This window comes from Helianthus annuus, chromosome 1 (genome assembly GCF_002127325.2).
Source record: "Helianthus annuus cultivar XRQ/B chromosome 1, HanXRQr2.0-SUNRISE, whole genome shotgun sequence".
NCBI lineage: Eukaryota > Viridiplantae > Streptophyta > Magnoliopsida > Asterales > Asteraceae > Helianthus > Helianthus annuus.
In genome coordinates this window covers 112,578,230-112,597,260 of record NC_035433.2, presented here as the reverse complement: position 1 = coordinate 112,597,260, position 19,031 = coordinate 112,578,230, and the positions used below count along the sequence as shown (strand labels likewise).

The 19,031-nt window shown below is 42.6% G+C and overlaps 1 protein-coding gene across 1 annotated transcript; it reads left to right on the top strand.

The window, feature by feature from the left end:
- Positions 1-3,598: 3,598 nt before the first annotated feature.
- LOC110928950 lies at positions 3,599-18,818 on the top strand. Its single transcript, XM_022172025.1, has 2 exons — positions 3,599-4,045; positions 18,360-18,818. The coding sequence occupies exons 1-2, from the start codon at positions 3,599-3,601 to the stop codon at positions 18,816-18,818; spliced, it is 906 nt and encodes a 301-aa protein (XP_022027717.1).
- The last annotated feature ends 213 nt before the right edge of the window (positions 18,819-19,031 follow it).

Sequence of the window (19,031 nt, the reverse complement as noted above, 5' to 3'; positions counted from 1 at the left end):
TCGGAAATGTGGAGGATAATAGCACACAAGAGAGGTCCTTCGAGTTCCAAGCACACCGGGCTTCCTACTTCACCTCCTAGCACCTTGCTATCACCTTGGATTGGATTGAAGTTGCAAGAAAATGGGTGGTGTGTGGGTGGGGCTCTTGGCTGAGATCAAGAACAAGAGAGGGAGGATGAGAGTGTTGGTGTGAGTTTTGTGAAGATGAAGATGGTTTATAAAGTCTCTAAGTCCTTATGTCCAATGGATTATGTGCCTTCAAAAGTACAAACAACATCTCATCATAATCTCTAAAGGGATTTTATGGAAGATTTACAAGATTAGAGAAATCTTGTGGTGGGTCCCCTATGGGACGGTTATGGTGAGGGGGGGGGGTATCTAGTTGGGTTGTAATGGAACTTGGTTACTACTTAGTTGGATTAGAAGTATTTAGTTGGTGTATTAAGTGTGTTAAGCAATATAAAGGGTGTTAGGGTGTTCGGGGACCCTAACTAGCTCTGAAAAGTAGAAACAATGTTTTTGGCAATATTTTTATGTTCCGGGTAAAGTCCGGTTGTTCGGTTTGACATTGTTCCGTTAAAGTGCTTAATTAATTCGTAAAGCGTCCTATATATATTTTTGTAACGTTTTTAATTTTCAACACTCCGGAAAATATAACGGACTATTTAGTGACCTTTCTGTACACTATTAGTATATTAACAAGTACATGTAAGTATAACACAGATATCAGAAGCAGTTAAATGATTCAGCACAGTCATCAAACACTTTAATTTTCATTAATAAACTGTACGGTTACATGTAAATTTGAGGGTTGTCACATTCTCCCCTTGTTAAGAAAATTTCGTCCCGAAATTTAGCACGTGGTTACTGAGGAAGCTAGTTAAGTTGCGTTGGTTTCCTGGTTTTCCTGGGGTGTCACACACAGTACATCGTTCCACCTTTGTCATCTTACACCACAGTTTCACACTTCTCCATCTCCGTCCGATCATCACCCACCGGTCACCTGTTCATATCCGTTCACCACCATCTTCACATCTCCACCGCCGTTCATCTTTTCCGTCACACTACATCTTCACCATCACCTTCTCTGTCGGACCTCCACAACCACCACCTTCGTTCACCTTTGTCCTCGTCTTAGTCTCCGTTCAACGTTCCGATTGAGTTCATCTTCTCCGATCTTCTTACCCAACACCGAACCTGCAATCTTTACGTTCGTCGTCATCCACCTTCATCATCATCGTTTTCTGTTAAAAGAAAATCTCCGTTACCGTGAAACCTGTGGCGGCTGAAACATTCAAAAAACACATTTAGGGTTTTACGTCGAAGGAGACAGATACGACATCTAAATTTGTCGTTTTAGATTTCAATTATTTGTTTATAATTATAATTCATTAAGTCATTAGGTAATCATTATATAATTATTAATATAATATAATATAATTTTAATATTAATTTATTTTAAAAATTATATTAAATCAAAAGGTTTTATATAAAATATTAAAAAAGGTTTAAGAAAAGTAAAAATTATTTAGAACTTTAAAAATTAAAAAAGGGGTGTTTGTTCGTTTCGATAAGTTTTGACAAGTTTTTAGGTGCAGTAAAGGACACCGGTTCATACATCGGCGACGTGCTCGAATTAGTGTGTGCATTGTTTCTTGTCGCAGCTCGTGTTTTTACATAACCTGGTTCTACGGTAACTTGGTTCGACAATGAACTCTCCAAGTATCGATTCTCAACGTCAGTTGCTCTGGGAACAACTCTATAATTTAAGTTTCATTAAGGGTGAAAGCGTAGAAGACGTGATCAAAAGGTTTACACAGCTGCTTTCTGAAATCGAGAAAAGCGGATTGAAAGTGACACTTGGTAGGATTAACAGGGCTTTTCTGTACGGTTTGCCACGTAGCAAGACATGGGACTATCGTGTTGTAGTTATCATGGGGACATACAATCATGCTACAACAGAAACAAAAGATGTGATCTCCTTAGTCAATAAATACGTCCAGGAGGACAAGCAGAGGAGTCAGAATCTCGCAAACACATCGTCTTCTATGTCTAACTGTGGGAAGGCTGTTGCTAATTCGCCACTTGTTACCGATCTCAGCACTGCTCAGATTCCCTCATCTTCGACTGTGACTGCTACATCAACTGATGAGAAGACCCCATACTCAACAGGCTCTCATCCCGATAAAGTGGCCCAGACTGAACAACCGAAATCACTTTCTGAAACGCTAAATTCTCTTTTATGTTCTGAGCACTGCAGAAAGAAAGTTGCACTTCTGAGGTCACAAAACTCAGCATTGATCACTGATTACAACACTGTGATGGGAAAGTACATCAGTCTTCGAGAGAATAATAAAATTCTCTATGAAAAGATTGAAGCACTTAAAAAGGACATAGCTCAACTTCACAGAGACGTGAATCAACAACAATGTTGGGTTCACGACTATAAACATAGACTCACAGTCAAAACTCTTGAATGTGACTTTGTGAAGGGTGAGCTAGAGCTCCTCACTGGAAAATACAAACAGAACGAGTTAAACATCAAAAAGTTTGACACTTCCAGTTCCACAGTTCAAAATCTGTGTAATGTGCAACTTGCTTATCAAGAAAACAAGGGAAAGGGTTTGGGGTATAAACAGGTTCCGCCACCATACAATCATAATTATTCCAGATTACCAATCACTGAGCAGGAGATGGAAAATTATGACACTATGATGTATGGCAAACCTAGTGATTATGTTGAATATGATCCATTTAAGTTTAAAAGAATCTCCATGCTGATTTCAAAAAACCAATGAGTTTTGTCAAAAATGAAAATGTTCAAAATAAATCAGCAGATAAGTCTGATCAGATAAATGAAACCGTAATACATACAGAAGCCGAAACTGAAACGAAAACGGAACCAGTTAGCGAACCCGCAGAGGAGATGAAGGAAAGTTCACCAAATTCTGATCCTGTTAAAAACACTAACTATTCTAGTTTGTGTGCAGAGTAAGTAAGAACTGAAGAGAAGTCTAAAGAGGATGATGAATCACATCGAAGTGTTGCTGATAATGTTATTTCTGATAAAAATGGCCTTTATGCTTGGAACTGTGTTTTTTCTTATTTTGCTGAGGCTCATGGCGTTCCGACTAGAACTGATGAATTTGGTGCTATGATTTTAGATCGTGATGAAAATGTTTTCACAAGGAAACCTGATGTATCAACTGATAAACTTGATACCTGTGTCTCAAGTGACTTAGAAAGCCATTCTGATGGTTTAGAAAACTATCCTAGTGTGCCTGAAAAATCAAATGATACATCAGAACCTCGTGAAGAGGGATCATCTGACGAACCTGACAGTCAAGTTGCAGATTTTGGTACACCAGAAAATGAGCATAGTACTTCTGAGAATTCTGAATGCATCAAACACTCAGATTCAAGCAGTGCAACGCCCGAAGAGAACCAAACTGTTTCAAACATAGACTGCTCTTCGCACAAGAAATCAGAATAAGCTGATGTCAAGGACTCAGTGGTTGATGAAGCTGAAGAAAAGACTTTCATAGAATGCATTTCTGAAGAAACTCATGGGATCTCGAAGATTGAGGAAAAGGGATCCATGGAAATTAATTCGTCAGTTGAGTCAAATGATGAAACTGAAGAAGAGATATTTGTGGAAACCTTTTCTATCAAAACTCCTGAGAACATAGTTTCTAAGGAAAAGGAATATGTGGAAGTAAATTCAACAAAACATTCAACTTGTGATCCAAAGGAATCAGAATCTGAAGAAACTGTTTCAAATGAAGCAAAATCTTCTGAACCTGTTCCTCCAAAGAAGAAACGCTCACGTAAAAACAGAAAGCAACGGAAAAAGAAAGTTCAAAAGGAAAACCCAAGTCTCAGGCAAACTAAGTCAAAACTGAAGGGTAAAGTTATAGATACTTACTCTCTTGCTGACAACCGTGAGCAGGGTCCATCTAAGATCAAACATGAACAAAAGCAATCAACACCAAAAGAAAAGAAAGGACTTGATCAGCTCCCTAGAATAACACAAGCAAAACTGAATGTCTTTTTCTCAAAAAGACAAACCTGTTTTAATTGTGGAATTCTGGGGCACATAGCTAGAAACTGTGTCAATCGTCCCTACTACTCTAGGAACATATACCATCAGAAGTGTCACACCCCAACCGATGGCGGAATCATCGGGGCATGGAACTGAGCGAAACAGATTGTCCAGAAGTTTCCATAACAACTATCAATACTATTCAGTTTAAACAACACGTCCCATACCGTGTCCCAAATAATAAAACAAATTATTACAGATAACAACTAGTCAAGTAATTCTGTTCCGACAACTCAGATTTAAATAAAACGAATAAATATTGTTCAAATGCTCCTAAAGACCCAGTCGGACAAGATCTACAGACAACTATGCTTTAGACGCTTGTTCCTGACAGACAACTATTTGTTGGGGGCCTCTAGAGCTTTATTCTAGCCTCGCTTTCCTAGCAAGCAAACATCTTAAACACCTGTCACATACGTTAAAATAAAGTCAATACATATAATGTAAAGGTGAGCATACAAGTTTGATAATAGCATATAGAGTTCGAAATAGTTTACGCATAACCAACACATACACAGAGGAAAACGAAGCATGTTAATTATCGACATGGATCTATCGATACCAATGACTGTGGGTTGACTGTCCGAGACAGCTCGCAATACATGATTACCACCCAAATCCATGCAAGTAATTGTCCTTAACAACCCCCGTGTGAACGGGTGCTGAGTCCAAACTATAGTACTACGTTGTTAAGGCAGGTAGACAACATTCCACGTGTAAACACAATCAACAAGCATTCATTTAGTCACGTAATACATGCAAGTCGGTTAGCGTTCAAATAAATTGAGTAGTGTGTTCGATTGTGATTTTGATAAGTAACGTATGTAACACCCAAAAGTGCTAAAGCAAAAGGGGATCGAGTATACTCACAGCGACTGGTTAATGGATTGAAGGGAGCGCTTGAGAGTAGGGTTAGCCTGAACAGTTCGATAGCAGAACGATGAGTACACGTAAAATGGAAACGAGTGTAAGTGGGTCGAACAGCCTGGTCGATCGAACAGCAGGTTCGATCGAACGGGTTGTTCGTTCGGTTGGAAGGTCCGTTCGGACAGCCTATTCGATCGGTCGGTAGGCTCGATCGATTGGACTGTTCAAGTGGATTGTTACTTCCTTTGAGTAGGATGTGTTTGTGTATGATGGCTTGTCCTTTTGAAGTTTTCGTTGTAGCATTTGAGAACACTGAAGTGTTCTTACCTTTCAGGTCGATCGATCGAACGGCCTGTTCGATCGGCCGGCTTAACCGATCGGTTAGGAACTTCAAAAGTGAGTCCTCAGCTGGAGGTCACCTGTTCGATCGAACAGCATGTCCGATCGGGTGGCACTCCGTACTGCTACGAGTTGTAAATCGATTAAGGGTTGAAGCATAGTATCTCATGATCCGATGAGTAATGTTTACCAAACGGTTCGTTCGATCGGACATTACCTTGTTCAATACTATACTTCATGAAATTGTCAAAGTGTGGGGCCACTTGTTAGCCGATCGGCTGGCCTGGTCGATCGGCTGACATGTCCGATCGGTTGGGCTGTTCGTTCGAACAGCGTAACCGTTCGGTCAGCATCCTGACCTGGTCGGCCTGTTTGTCTAACACTTGGCTGTTTTGGTTATTCGACGTTATTTCGAGGTAGGTTTGACAACGAGCTAAACCATAGAGCTTTCGTTCTTACCTGTTTCCCCTGCTCGGACAGGAATCACCCAAGTCTGGTCGGTGAACTGTTCGGAACGGTAGTTTGATGTTTAACCCGATGTCAGTGAACCTCGTAGATAGAATCCGAATCTTGAACCACTCATCCACTAGAATGATTGGTGAGTTGACTCAAGCTCCGTTCCTATCGGTTTGAAGGCATTGAGTGTAAAAGAGTTGAAAGAAAGTTGGAAATCCTTCTTTCAATCCTTCACACCATGTAAATGTTTAGATCTTTGATAGATCTTAGCTTGTTTTATGTGGAAATCGGTTAGATCCAAGCTATTCATGGTGGATTGAGGCCAAAACATGATGTTCTTGACGAACACCATGATGACATCATCCTAGAATGCTTAGATCTTGATGATTTCACGGTTAGAAATCAAGATTCGAAAGATAGAAAGGTGTAGGAGTGTGTATTGATCAAGAAAGTACAAGATTTAGGATGAAAACTTACCGGAATCGGAAGAAATCTGAGAAAAGGTGAGGAGCACGAGCTGGTCGGTCAGAGAGTTTCCAAAAGTGGAAAGAATGACAATGGCAGCCCTATTTATAGGCTCCAAAAGAGGAAAGGGCTGGCCGATCGGCCAGGCATCCCGATCGGACAGCCTGCTCGATCGGACAGTCCGTCCGATCGGCTAGGCAATTCGATCGGCTGACAGCCTGATCGATCCACCGCCTGGTTCGAGTGTTCGGTGCGACGATTTTCGATATTTCGATTTCGATTGAAGGCGATACGAGTACGATAGAGTTTTCCTATTCAAATTACTTTCAGTCCCAACTACTATATCTAACATACAATCATCTACATTTCACACTATCCTTACATTACCATTCATCATAATTCGATTTCGTTTGCATTCGGTTTGATTTTCGAGTTTCGATTGATTCGATTGATCACCACCCAAAACTTAAAGTAAACACGCACAGGTAACACATAAGGCACACACACACGTATAACAACAACCAAAGTTCGCGTAATTCGAGATTCGAGTTTGATGATGGTTAGATCGGTTTGATTACTGATTAGTTAACTTTATCGTATTGTTACTTCCTACTATTCACAGTCGTAGACTAATTATAGTCAAAGAAGTGAAAGTTGACTTGGACTTTGATTATCCTGATTAACAACACTTACTCCACATAATACAAACAAAACATAAAATAGACTAATTATAGTCAAAGAAGTGAAAGTTGACTTGGACTTTGACTTTGACTTTGACTTTGACATTTGAAAACACGGGGTGTTACAGCCTCCCCTTGTTTTGGGAATTTCGTCTCGAAATTAGGCTCGAAGCTGCACAGCACCGTGGATGATATTACCAATTTCTCGCTTCAGATCTTCATTTGAACAACTGCGGGTACTTAGCCTTCATGTCACTTTCGAGTTCCCAATTGAACTCTGCGCCTCGTTTTCCTTCCCATCGGACTTTCACGATAGGGATGCATGAGCGCCTGAGTTGCTTGGTTTGGCGATCCATGATTTCGACATGCTTTTCCACAAAGTGTAGCGTTTCGTTTACTTAAAGGTCGTCGAGCGGTACAATCAGATCATGGTCAGCTAGACACTTTCGGAGGTTCGACACATGGAAAGTTGCGTGGACGTTACTAATTTCCTCCGGTAGTTCGAGTCTGTAGGCGACTTTTCCGATCCTTTCCAGAATCTTAAAAGGTCCAACATATCGAGGCGCTAGTTTCCCTTTCTTGCCGAATCTGACCACACCCTTCCAAGGTGATACCTTTAGGAGTACGTAGTCACCAACGTCAAATTCAAGGGGCTTGCGTCTTCTATCGGCGTAACTTTTCTGTCTATCCCGGGCTTTCGACAAGTTGTCGCGTATCTGGAGGATTTTTTCAGTCGTTTCTTGTAGTAACTCGGGACCGGTTAATTGCGAGTGACCGATCTCATGCCACACAATAGGCGAACGACATCTTCTTCCATATAAAGCCTCGAATGGTGCCATTTGTATGCTGGCATGAAAGCTGTTGTTGTACGAGAATTCGACTAACGGTAGGTATTTGTTCCAACTACCACCGAAGTCTATGACACACGCGCGGAGCATGTCTTCAAGAGTACGGATCGTTCTTTCAGTCTGTCCGTCGGTTTAAGGATGGAATGCAGTACTCAGGTTAAGCGACGTACCAAGGGCCGCTTCAAACGTTTCCCACACTCGCGAAGTAAACCGAGCATCACGGTCTGAAATGATGTCACGAGGCGTACCATGATTACAAATGATCTCGTCGGTGTAGATTCGGGCTAGTCGTTCTACCTTGTAGTCTTCCCGTATTGGCAAAAAGTGGGCTGATTTGGTCAGACGATCAACTATAACCCAAATGTTGTCGTGACCTGATGTCGTGGGCGGAAGTTTGGTTATGAAATCCATAGCTATACTCTCCCACTTCCATATGGGGATTGGAGGTTGTTCGAGTAAGCCGGAAGGTCGTTGATGTTCAGCATTGACTCTCGCACAAGTCAGGCAACTTCCAACATAGAGAGTGATATCTCGTTTCATACCCGGCCACCGGTACTTGTAACGAAGGTCCTGGTACATTTTATCGGCACCGGGAAGAATAGAATATCGGGATTTGTGGGCTTCGTTCATTATAATATTTCGCAAATCGGTCCGCTTAGGGATCCAAATTCGGTCCAGATAATAGAAAATCCCATCTGCTTTGCTTACAAGCTGAGCTCCATCGTGATAGATTCTCTCCTTCTTCAAAGTGCGTTCGTTAAAACAGGCATGCTGGGCTTCGCGGATGAGAGCTTCGAGATTGAGCTGGGCTTGGGTATTGCGAATACTGAGCAAATAACTCCGTCTGCTGAGTGCATCGGCAACAACATTTGCCTTGCCTGGGTGATAACGAATCTCACAGTCGTAATCGTTAAGAAGTTCTACCCATCGGCGTTAACGCATGTTAAGTTCTTTCTGATTAGAGATGTGTTGTAAACTCCTGTGATCGGTGAAGATCGTACACTTGGTACCATACAGGTAGTGTCGCCAAATCTTCAATGCAAAAACAACTGCGCCTAGCTCGAGATCGTGGGTTGTATAGTTCTTCTCGTGGATTTTGAGCTGACGAGATGCGTAAGCTATAACTTTGTCCCGTTGCATGAGAACACAGCCAAGACCAAGGTTGGAAGCATCACAATAGACAATGAAATCATTGTTTCCGTCCGGCAATGTGAGAACAGGAGCATTGCAGAGCTTGCGCTTAAGGGTTTGAAAAGCAAATTCTTGTTCAGTTCCCCAAACAAAGGACCTGTCTTTATGAGTAAGAGCGGTAAGCGGCACAGCGATCTTAGAGAATCCTTTGATAAATCGTCGATAATAGCCCGCTAATCCAAGAAAAGAACGGACTTCAGACGGGTTCTTAGGCGTAATCCAGCTCTTAACTGCTTCAATCTTCGTGGGATCGACATGAATACCTTGACTATTAACGATGTGACCCAGAAACTGAACCTCCTCCAACCAGAATTCACACTTGGAAAACTTGGCATAGAGTTGGTTCCCCTGGAACAACTCGAGAACCAAACGTAGATGTTGTGCGTGCTCGGCTTTCGACTTGGAATAAATCAAGACATCGTCGATGAACACGATGACGAAACGGTCAAGATAAGGCTTACACACGCGATTCATCAAATCCATAAAAACCGCGGGTGCGTTGGTTAGACCAAAAGGCATAACAACAAACTCATAGTGGCCGTAGCGAGTGCGAAAGGCGGTTTTGGGTATATCTTCCTCTTGTATGCGTAACTGATGATAAGCTGAGCGTAAATCGATCTTCGAGAAACACGATGCACCTTGTAGCTGATCAAACAAATCGTCGATTCGAGGTAGGGGATAACGGTTCTTGATGGTCAGCTTATTCAATTTCCGATAGTCGATGCACATCCTGAGCGACCCATCCTTCTTTTTGACGAAAAGGACTGGTGCGCCCCAAGGAGAGGTGCTCGGGCGAATAAAGCCTTTTTCAAGTGGCTCCTGGAGTTTGTTTGAAAGTTCCCTCATTTCGGATGGCGCGAGTCGATAAGGGGCTTTTGCAACAGGGTTAGCTCCAGGAATAAGGTCGATACGAAAGTCGATATCACGACTTGGCGGTAGTCCGGGAAGATCAACAGGGAACACCTGAGGAAATTCATGAACCACTGGGATGTCTTTGACTTCGGCCTTCTTTTTCTTTTCCTTCTCCGCTACTACAATGTTGGCCAAGAAAGCGATGTATTCCTTGCGGAGATACTTGCTAGCTTGGACGCATGACATGAGCTTGAGACCTTTCGAAGCTGTTTCACCGTATACACATAAGAGATCACCATTTGCGAGCGAAAATCGAATCATCTTTTCAAAACACACAACTTCAGCATGGTTTTCGCGAAGAAAGTCAATGCCTACGATGACATCAAAACTTCCGAGTTGCATGGGAATAAGGTCGATTGGGAAGAGGTGATTGTTGAGCTTGAGGGTACAATCACGAAGAACAGAGTTAACGGCGACGGTTCTTCCAGTAGCAACTTCGACTTCGAATAATGAGGGGAGATAAGAACGCTTACGACTAAGGAGCTTCTCGAATTTAAACGACACAAAGCAGTTATCGGCTCCAGTATCAAACAAACATGATGCATAAATACCATTCACAAGGAACGTACCATTAACCACGTTGTTGTCAGCCTGGGCTTGATGGGCGTTGATGTTAAAGGTCCTGGCACGGGCTGCTTGCTGTTGCTGCTGAGGCTGCTGCTGCTGTTGCTGCTGAGGCTGCTGCTGCTGCTGCTGCTGCTGGGGTTCTTGTTTCACAACCCGGTTCGGGCACATATTTGCAAAGTGGTTAGGATCACCACATGCAAAACAAACTCGAGCATTGAACACCGGTGCTTGAGCTGCAGGTTGGCCTTGAGGGGCTGGGAGTAAAGCTTGATGAGCGGCGGCTTGAACTGGGGCTTGACGAGGACCATAGCGACAATTCGTAGTGAAATGCCCGTAGAGGTTGCAGTGGGCGTAGAAACGACAGGCGATTCCCATCGGATGATGGAATGAACATGTCGGGTAGAGCGGGTGGGGAACTGTGTAAGCGCGCTTGGCTGGCGGCGCATTGATCACTGGATCTTGTCGGTGGTGAGACTGCTGCTGAGCCTGTACGGCTTGCAGAGGAGCAGCAGTCGTTGTCACAGCACAGTTCTTGTTGCTGGAGTTGTTGTTGTTGTGCTTCTTCTTTCTTCTTGATGACTTGGAGGGTTGAGCAGTGGTGGTGTTGACGGTCGATGCGGTGGTGGCTTGGTGCAGAGACTTGGTATGCTTATCCCAAAAACAAGACTTTACCCGCTTGTCATTGATCTCAGCGGCAAGCAGGTAGGTCTCTTCAATCGATGATGTCTTGGCAGCATGAACGAAATCGGCAACACAATCGGGTAGAGCTCGAATGTACTTCTTGATGGCCATGTCTGACGTCTTGACTTGGTCGGGACAGATGATGCTAAGCTGCTTGAAGCGAGCAGTTAAAGCAGCGTTGTCTCCATCCTTCTGCTTGATGTTCCAAAACTCGTCCTCCAGCTTTTGGCGTTCATGGGGAGGGCGGAATTCGTCCATCATGATTGCCTTCAACTCCTCCCAAGTCAGCTCATAAGCTGCATCATTTCCGCGCTTGTTTCGTTCGGCCGTCCACTAGTCTAAAGCTCGAGACTGGAAGACGCCTGTAGCATTGAGGGTGCGGATATTTTCTGGACAGCCGCTTTGGCGCAGAGTGACTTCGATAGAATCGAACCATTGAAACATAGCTGTTGGGCCATCTTCTCCGGTGAATTCTTTTGGTCCGCATGCCTTGAACTGTTTAAAGCTGAAACTAGTCTTGTTGGCATCCTTAGGAGCATCGATTCGCGACTCCTCAGACGATTTGCTGGCGTTTTCATACACCTCGCTCACAGCTTTTGCCACACTCTTGGCAATGATAGCAGCGAGACGCCTGTCTCTCTTCTCTTGGCGGGTAAGTGGGGTTCGGTGTCCAGATGACGACATGGTCGGCAACAGACATCGTCGTAGGTCTCAGACACAACAATCGAATCTCACCTCACACGTCTACTACTTACTAAAGCTTAGATATACGTCGAAACACACATCACAAAATCACATAAGCACAGATTCACATAGTCACAGAAGCACGTAAGCACGTAGGCACGCAGAGCACAGAGACACCTAAGCACAGAAGCACATACGCATTTAATCACAGAGGCAGTAAGAATACAGAAACCTATCATTCAAGGCTCGCGAGTCGTTCGTATATAGCGATCGCGTATAGTATATCGAGTAGTATCGTATAATCGTATGGCGTGTCGAGTATAGTATAGCGTATATCGTATCGTAATCGTGTGTGTCGGTTGAAGTGATCGCAAAAATCGAGTGAGCATCAAAATTAAACACATAAACAGATAATTTACATAAAGCACATAAAAATCGACGAATCATCAGAGTCGGCAGTCGCGGCTCAGAATCGAAACACCTAAAATCGAGAAATAGATTGTCTGCGGCTGCTAGACATCGACTACCCAAAGCGATTCGACTATTCGCAGTAGACTTGTCATCACTTTTCGACATTCGGGATCGCGTTCCTGCCTCGATTCTTGGGCATTCAACGCGTATTCCCTATGTCATACTTGTGAGTTCAGGTCGTTGGAGTCCGTCGAGGCTTTGGTGAGATAAATAAAATCCGGAACAAGTTGTCAAGGTTAGGGTTTCACCCCTAGCTTAGCAACTTCTTCCTTGTTTTAGAAAAATTTGAGGAGATTATTCATCAAAATATGGATTTCACTCCTGATTTGGTATAATTCTCCTCGTTCGTTATCGAAAATAATGAGGAAATCATTGATAAATTGATAAAATCAGCATTGACCAAACAATTTAGTCGAGAGTTTGCGGCTTTCACACCTAATCTCGACTAAATCGCTTGACTCTATTTAAAAATTCAAGTGCAGTGATAGTGAAGAATATTAGAATATAGCACACAAGCTTGGTCTGTTGGTTCCTAACTATAGTCTAGGTCTCTAAGACAGCGACCCGGACTAGGTCGTGTCTAGCCTAATTCCCTATAGTTATGGCTCTGACACCAATCTGTCACACCCCAACCGATGGTGGAATCATCAGGGCATGGCACTGAGCGAAACAGATTGTCCAGATGTTTCCATAACAACTATCACTACTATTCAGTTTAAACAACACGTCCCATACCGTGTCCCAAAATAATAAAACAAATTATTACAGATAACGACTAGTCAAGTAATTCTGTTCCGACAACTTAGATTTAAATAAAACGAATAAATATTGTTCAAATGCTTCTAAAGACCCAGTCGGACAAGATCTACAGACAACTATGCTTTAGACGCTTGTTCCTGACAGACAACTATTTGTTGGGGGCCTCTTGAGCTTTATTCTAGCCTCGCTTTCCTAGCAAGCAAACATCTTAAACACCTGTCACATACGTTAAAATAAAGTCAATGCATATAATGTAAAGGTGAGCATACAAGTTTGATAATAGCATATAGAGTTCTAAATAGTTTACGCATAACCAGCACGTACACAGAGGAAAACGAAGCATGTTAATTATCGACATGGATCTATCGATACCAATGACTGCGGGTTGACTGTCCGAGACAGTTTGCAATACATGATTACCACTGTAATCCATGCAAGTAATTGTCCTTAACAACCCCCGTGTGAACGGGTGCTGAGTCCAAACTATAGTACTACGTCGTTAAGGAAGGTAGACAGCATTCCACGTGTAAACGCAATCAACAAGCATTCATTTAGTCACGTAATACATGCAAGTCGGTTAGCGTTCAAATAAATTGAGTAGTGTGTTCGATTGTGATTTTGATAAGTAACGTATGTAACACCCAAAAGTGCTAAAGCAAAAAGGGATCGAGTATACTCACAGCGACTGGTTAATGGATTGAAGGGAGCGCTTGAGAGTAGGGTTAGCCTGAACAGTTCGATAGCAGAACGATGAGTACACGTAAAATGGAAACGAGTGTAAGTGGGTCGAACAGCCTGGTCGATCGAACAGCAGGTTCGATCGAACGGGTTGTTCGTTCGGTTGGAAGGTTCGTTCGGACAGCCTATTCGATCGGCCGGTAGGCTCGATCGATTGGACTGTTCGAGTGGATTGTTTCTTCCTTTGAGTCGGATGTGTTTGTGTATGATGGCTTGTCCTTTTGAAGTTTTCGTTGTAGCATTTGAGAACACTGAAGTGTCCTTACCTTTCAGGTCGATCGATCGAACGGCCAGTTCGGTCGGCCGGCTTAACCGATCGGTTAGGAACTTCAAAAGTGAGTCCTCAGCTGGAGGTCACCTGTTCGATCGAACAGCATGTCCGATCGGGTGGCACTCCATACTACTACGAGTTGTAAATCGATTAAGGGTTGAAGCATAGTATCTCATGATCCGATGAGTAATGTTTACCAAACGGTTCGTTCGATTGGACATTACCTCGTTCAATACTATACTTCATGAAATTGTCAAAGTGTGGGGCCACTTGCTAGCCGATCGGCTGGCCTGGTCGATCGGCTGACATGTCCGATCGGTTGGGCTGTCCGTTCGGACAGCCTAACCGTTCGGTCAGCATCCTGACCTGGTCGGCCTGTTCGTCTAACACTTGGCTGTTTTGGTTATTTGACGTTATTTCGAGGTAGGTTTGACAACGAGCTAAACCACGGAGCTTTCGTTCTTACCTGTTTCCCCTGCTCGGACAGGAATCACCCGATGATGGATTGAGGCCAAAACATGATGTTCTTGAAGAACACCATGATGACATCATCCTAGAATGCTTAGATCTTGATGATTTCACGGTTAGAAATCAAGATTCGAAAGATAGAAAGGTGTAAGAGTGTGTATTGATCAAGAAAGTACAAGATTTAGGATGAAAACTTACCGGAATAGGAAGAAATCTGAGAAAAGGTGAGGAGCACGAGCTGGTCGGCCAGAGAGTTTCCAAAAGTGGAAAGAATGACAATGACGGCCCTATTTATAGGCTCCAAAGAGGAAAGGTCTGGCCGATCGACCAGGCATCCCGATCGGACAGCTTGCTCGATCGGACAGTCCGTCCGATCGGCTAGGCTGTTCGATCGGATGACAGCCTGATCGATCCACCGCCTGGTTCGAGTGTTCGGTGCGACGATTTTTGATATTTCGATTTCGATTGAAGGCGATACGAGTACGATAGAGTTTTCCTATTCAAATTACTTTCAGTCCCAACTACTCTATCTAACATACAATCATCTACATTTCACACTATCCTTACGTTACCATTCGTCATAATTCGATTTCGTTTGCATTCGGTTTGATTTTCGAGTTTCGATTCGAGTTTCAATTGATTCGATTGATCACCACCCAAAACTTAAAGTAAACACGCACATGTAACACATAAGGCACACACACGTATAACAACAACCAAAGTTAGCGTAATTCGAGATTCGAGTTTGATGATGGTTAGATCGGTTTGATTACTGATTAGTTAACTTTATAGCATTGTTACTTCCTACTATTCACAGTCGTAAATCGGTCCGCGTCGATAAAAAATTTGATTACTTCGATTATCCTGATTAACAACACTTACTCCACATAATACAAACAAAACATAAAATAGACTAATTATAGTCAAAGAAGTCAAAGTTGACTTTGACTTTGACCTTCGAAAACACGGGGTGTTACAAGAAGGCTATGCACTCTCACTTTACCAAAAATGGTCCTCCCAAAGCAAAGCCTTCTGATAGAGACTGGAATCTTGCCAAACAGGAGAATAAAATTTTTTCAAACACTAACAGGTTTCAAAGAAAAACAAAAGTTTTACCATCAAATGAAAGTGCTTTAGACACTAAGAATTGGAAACCTAAAACTCCTGTTGGATCCCAGTCTCCGTGTTCACAACCGTCAACATCGACGTCTTCACCTCAAACCTCAAATTCTACAAAAAGTTATATGATCTTTCGTGAGGTTTCATACACTGATAGCAATGGTCAACTCAGGTCAACAATGGCCTGGGTTCCGGTTTCTAATTAATCCCGCTAAGTGTGCAGGAACGGCTATGGAGGGCGATCGTTAGACTTCGGTTTATCGATAGTAGTTGTTCCAGACACGTGACAGAAGACTTATCCCAGTTGAATTACAAAAAAAATATATATTCGATGGTGGATTTGTCAACTTCGCGGGAAGGGAAACTGGAAGAATATACATGAAGGGCACTGTCAGAAATGGGGTTCTCACCTTCTCAGACGTCAATTATGTCCCTGCTCTGTAGTACAAGCTTTTGAACGTATCTTAGATGCACAACATAGGAATGGAGGTTTTCTTCACCGAGAGTAACTCGCAATTTCGTTCTTCGACCGATTCAGAAGCCGATTTCTAAACCTTTGTAGCTATCCCTGATGGTGCAGTCTGTAACACTGAAGTCTCCTCAGGACCCTCAAATGATTAAGGAACTTCTCTGTTTCTGCAAGCAATTCCCTCATATTGCACTGTAGATCCACCGGTGATCAACAACGCTACTGCACCAAATGAGGGGGAGCAATCTGTTATAATATCTAGAAGTTTCTCAATCTCAAGCTACTGGTGTGTGATTCCACAGCAAATCAGGGGGCATCAACTCATGTCTATTCAGAAACAAACAAGATGACCCCAACGTGATAGTGAGAAACAAGGCACGATTGGCAGTTCAAGGTTTGAAGGTCCGGATCTTGGAGAAATATACGCACTGGTGGCACGTCGGGAGGCCATTCCTATTTTCGAATGATGAGAATGAAGTTCGAAATGAGCTCGTGGGGAGAAGTGACAATGTTTCTGGGCTTATTCAAAATGGACAGGGATATGAAGTGTACATCGGCTGGATGCCAATTCTTGGGGGACAGTCTCATCTCATGGCAGTGCAAGAAGCAACAGCTCACTTTTGCAGCAGAAGCAAAGTGCGTTAAAGCATCTGCTGCCTACTGCTCTCAGGTTCTTTGGATACAACACCAGCTCAAGGATTACGGTTTGACTTATCTAAATTCTACTACTTATTTTGATAACGATGCCGTTATCCAGATTATCAAAAACCCTGTCTTTCAGTATAAAACCAAGCACATTGACATCAAGGTGCACTATATTCGAGATTTCTTTGACAGAGAATTGTTTAAACTTGAACAGATTACAGCGAATCTTTTTACAAAATCTATCAGCATCTCGAGATTCAATGTGCTTGTAGATCTTTTGAAAATGATATGTATCACTGACTGAGCGATAAAAAAACTAGGTTTTCTATTATAATGTAAATAAATAAATAAATAAATTTGCGCATAAAGTGTGATGCACAAATTTAGGGGGGGAGAGGGACATATATGTACATATGCATAGTTAGAGGGGGAAAAAGCAAAAAAATAATATATATATATATGTATGTATGTATGTACATACGCATTGTTTGAGGGGGAGAAATAGTTGCTTGGGAAATGAAATGAATTTTCGTGCTAAAGAACTTGATTAACACATGTAAGGTTTCAATGCTGAACAGGTTAGGCTCCACTGCGATGTGTTGATAGGTCTGCCGCTCGAAAAGCAAAAGAAGCAAAAGTGATACAAACATAATGGACTGGACATCTCGTGGGTAACAGACCAATGGTGTATGATTTCATGGTCTTAAATCCCGCGTTGATAGATAGCCAACATCTGAGGTTTTGGGTCTTTATACTGATGATTCATCCGGGATATCAGGGTTGTCCCTCTGTTGCATCCAGATTATATGCAGACCTGGACACAGTCAGGATATCTTGCTAAAAGAGCCACAAAAAGGGCCAAAACTTGTCTCGCCCTCGTCAGATCTTCCTTGGTTTCTCTGCTGTACGGAAGTACTGACCTGTTCACCAGGAAGTCTAGCGTTAAAAAAAATATAGAATAAAAGGATGATCTCAGTATACTCACCTGCTACGATGAACCGCTGTGCTTACCTTGATCGCGGGGGTATGCCTTGGAATGGGACACACAGATGTCACAGTATAAAACTACCTAAAAGCGTATCACAAAGCAAAAAGTTGAAGTTTGAGTGATGGATTTAAGAGGACAAACATATCAACAATTACATGGACCGACCTAAGTAAACGAAGGGCTGAAAAGTGTCCCTTAATCAGTTCGAAAACGATTTTGATCCCATGGCAGGTTCTCCCTATATTACTCCTCCATTGGTTTTCTATTATTAATTTGTTTTGTTATGATTATCTCTTTGCTCAAAAAGGTTGCTCGGTTGGTTGGATCGTTGATTTTGAGAAAGATGTTTTCTGTCCTGAAAATGCAAATCATTAAAGTAATAATCTGGCCCACTGTTTCGGATTGGGGCCCACTGTTTCGGATAAAACAAATCAGATCCGGCCCATTGCTCTCGAATGTAATTCGGACCATTGTTCCGAGTTGGGGCTTGGCTGTTTGATCTCAGGCCCAATCCGAAACTCTATAAATTGTCAAACATTTCTCATACGAGTCGCATATTCGGACTAAGCTCATCTCCTAATCATTTCGGAACCTCTCATCATCTTCTCGGATCACTTATTCGAATTACGAGGTTTGCAGGTTCTTATACTTTTCAAACCAAAGCCTTTGAATGCCTTAGTTGCCAAAGAACATGACGTGCAACAAACACATACTGCTGCTAAAGCTGAGATGGTAGCTGAAGTGTTAGAGATGGATGAAGAAGAATTTGTCGACGACAGTGATGTGGAAGTGATTGTCTCTGAGAAAGCTAAGGAACCCGTTCGAGAATCAAGGCTAATGACTGCAAAACTTCTACAAGCCCTGATTGAGTTCTTGAAGGATAATGTCGGAAACCCTCCTTCTGTACCTAATCCTGAAACTGAAGATGACTCGAAAGATGATGCTGAAAAGGCATCCAACAAGAAACGAAGAACCGAAACAGCTCCTGATAATCATTCTTTGGCCCAAGCTCAGATCTATAGCCTACTATGCCCACTAATCCACAAGTCACTGCTGCTACTCAAGAAACAAGCACGCAAGATCTCGATTTTGATTTAAAATTCGATTTCGATCTCGATCTGCCTGAAACAACTCATTTACAACCAGAAAGCTCAAGCGGCATCAGGTTCAATGTAGGAAGTTCAGCGGTGCCGATTTCTCTGAGCATGATAAAGCAGCCATGCACTTTGCAGCCAACAAAATGAAATTTGTTGAAGAAAGAGATAGTGATGACGATACGACTGTTGATGTAGCGAAGCTGCAAAGAAGAGT

Bases quoted from the DNA above. Each gene is read 5' to 3' on its own strand.
- LOC110928950 (XM_022172025.1), top strand. From the start codon at position 3,599: ATGGAAATTAATTCGTCAGTTGAGTCAAATGATGAAACTGAAGAAGAG. The intron at 4,046-18,359 runs GTCTTTTTCTCA...CGAGGTTTGCAG, and splicing joins TAACACAAGCAAAACTGAAT to GTTCTTATACTTTTCAAACC.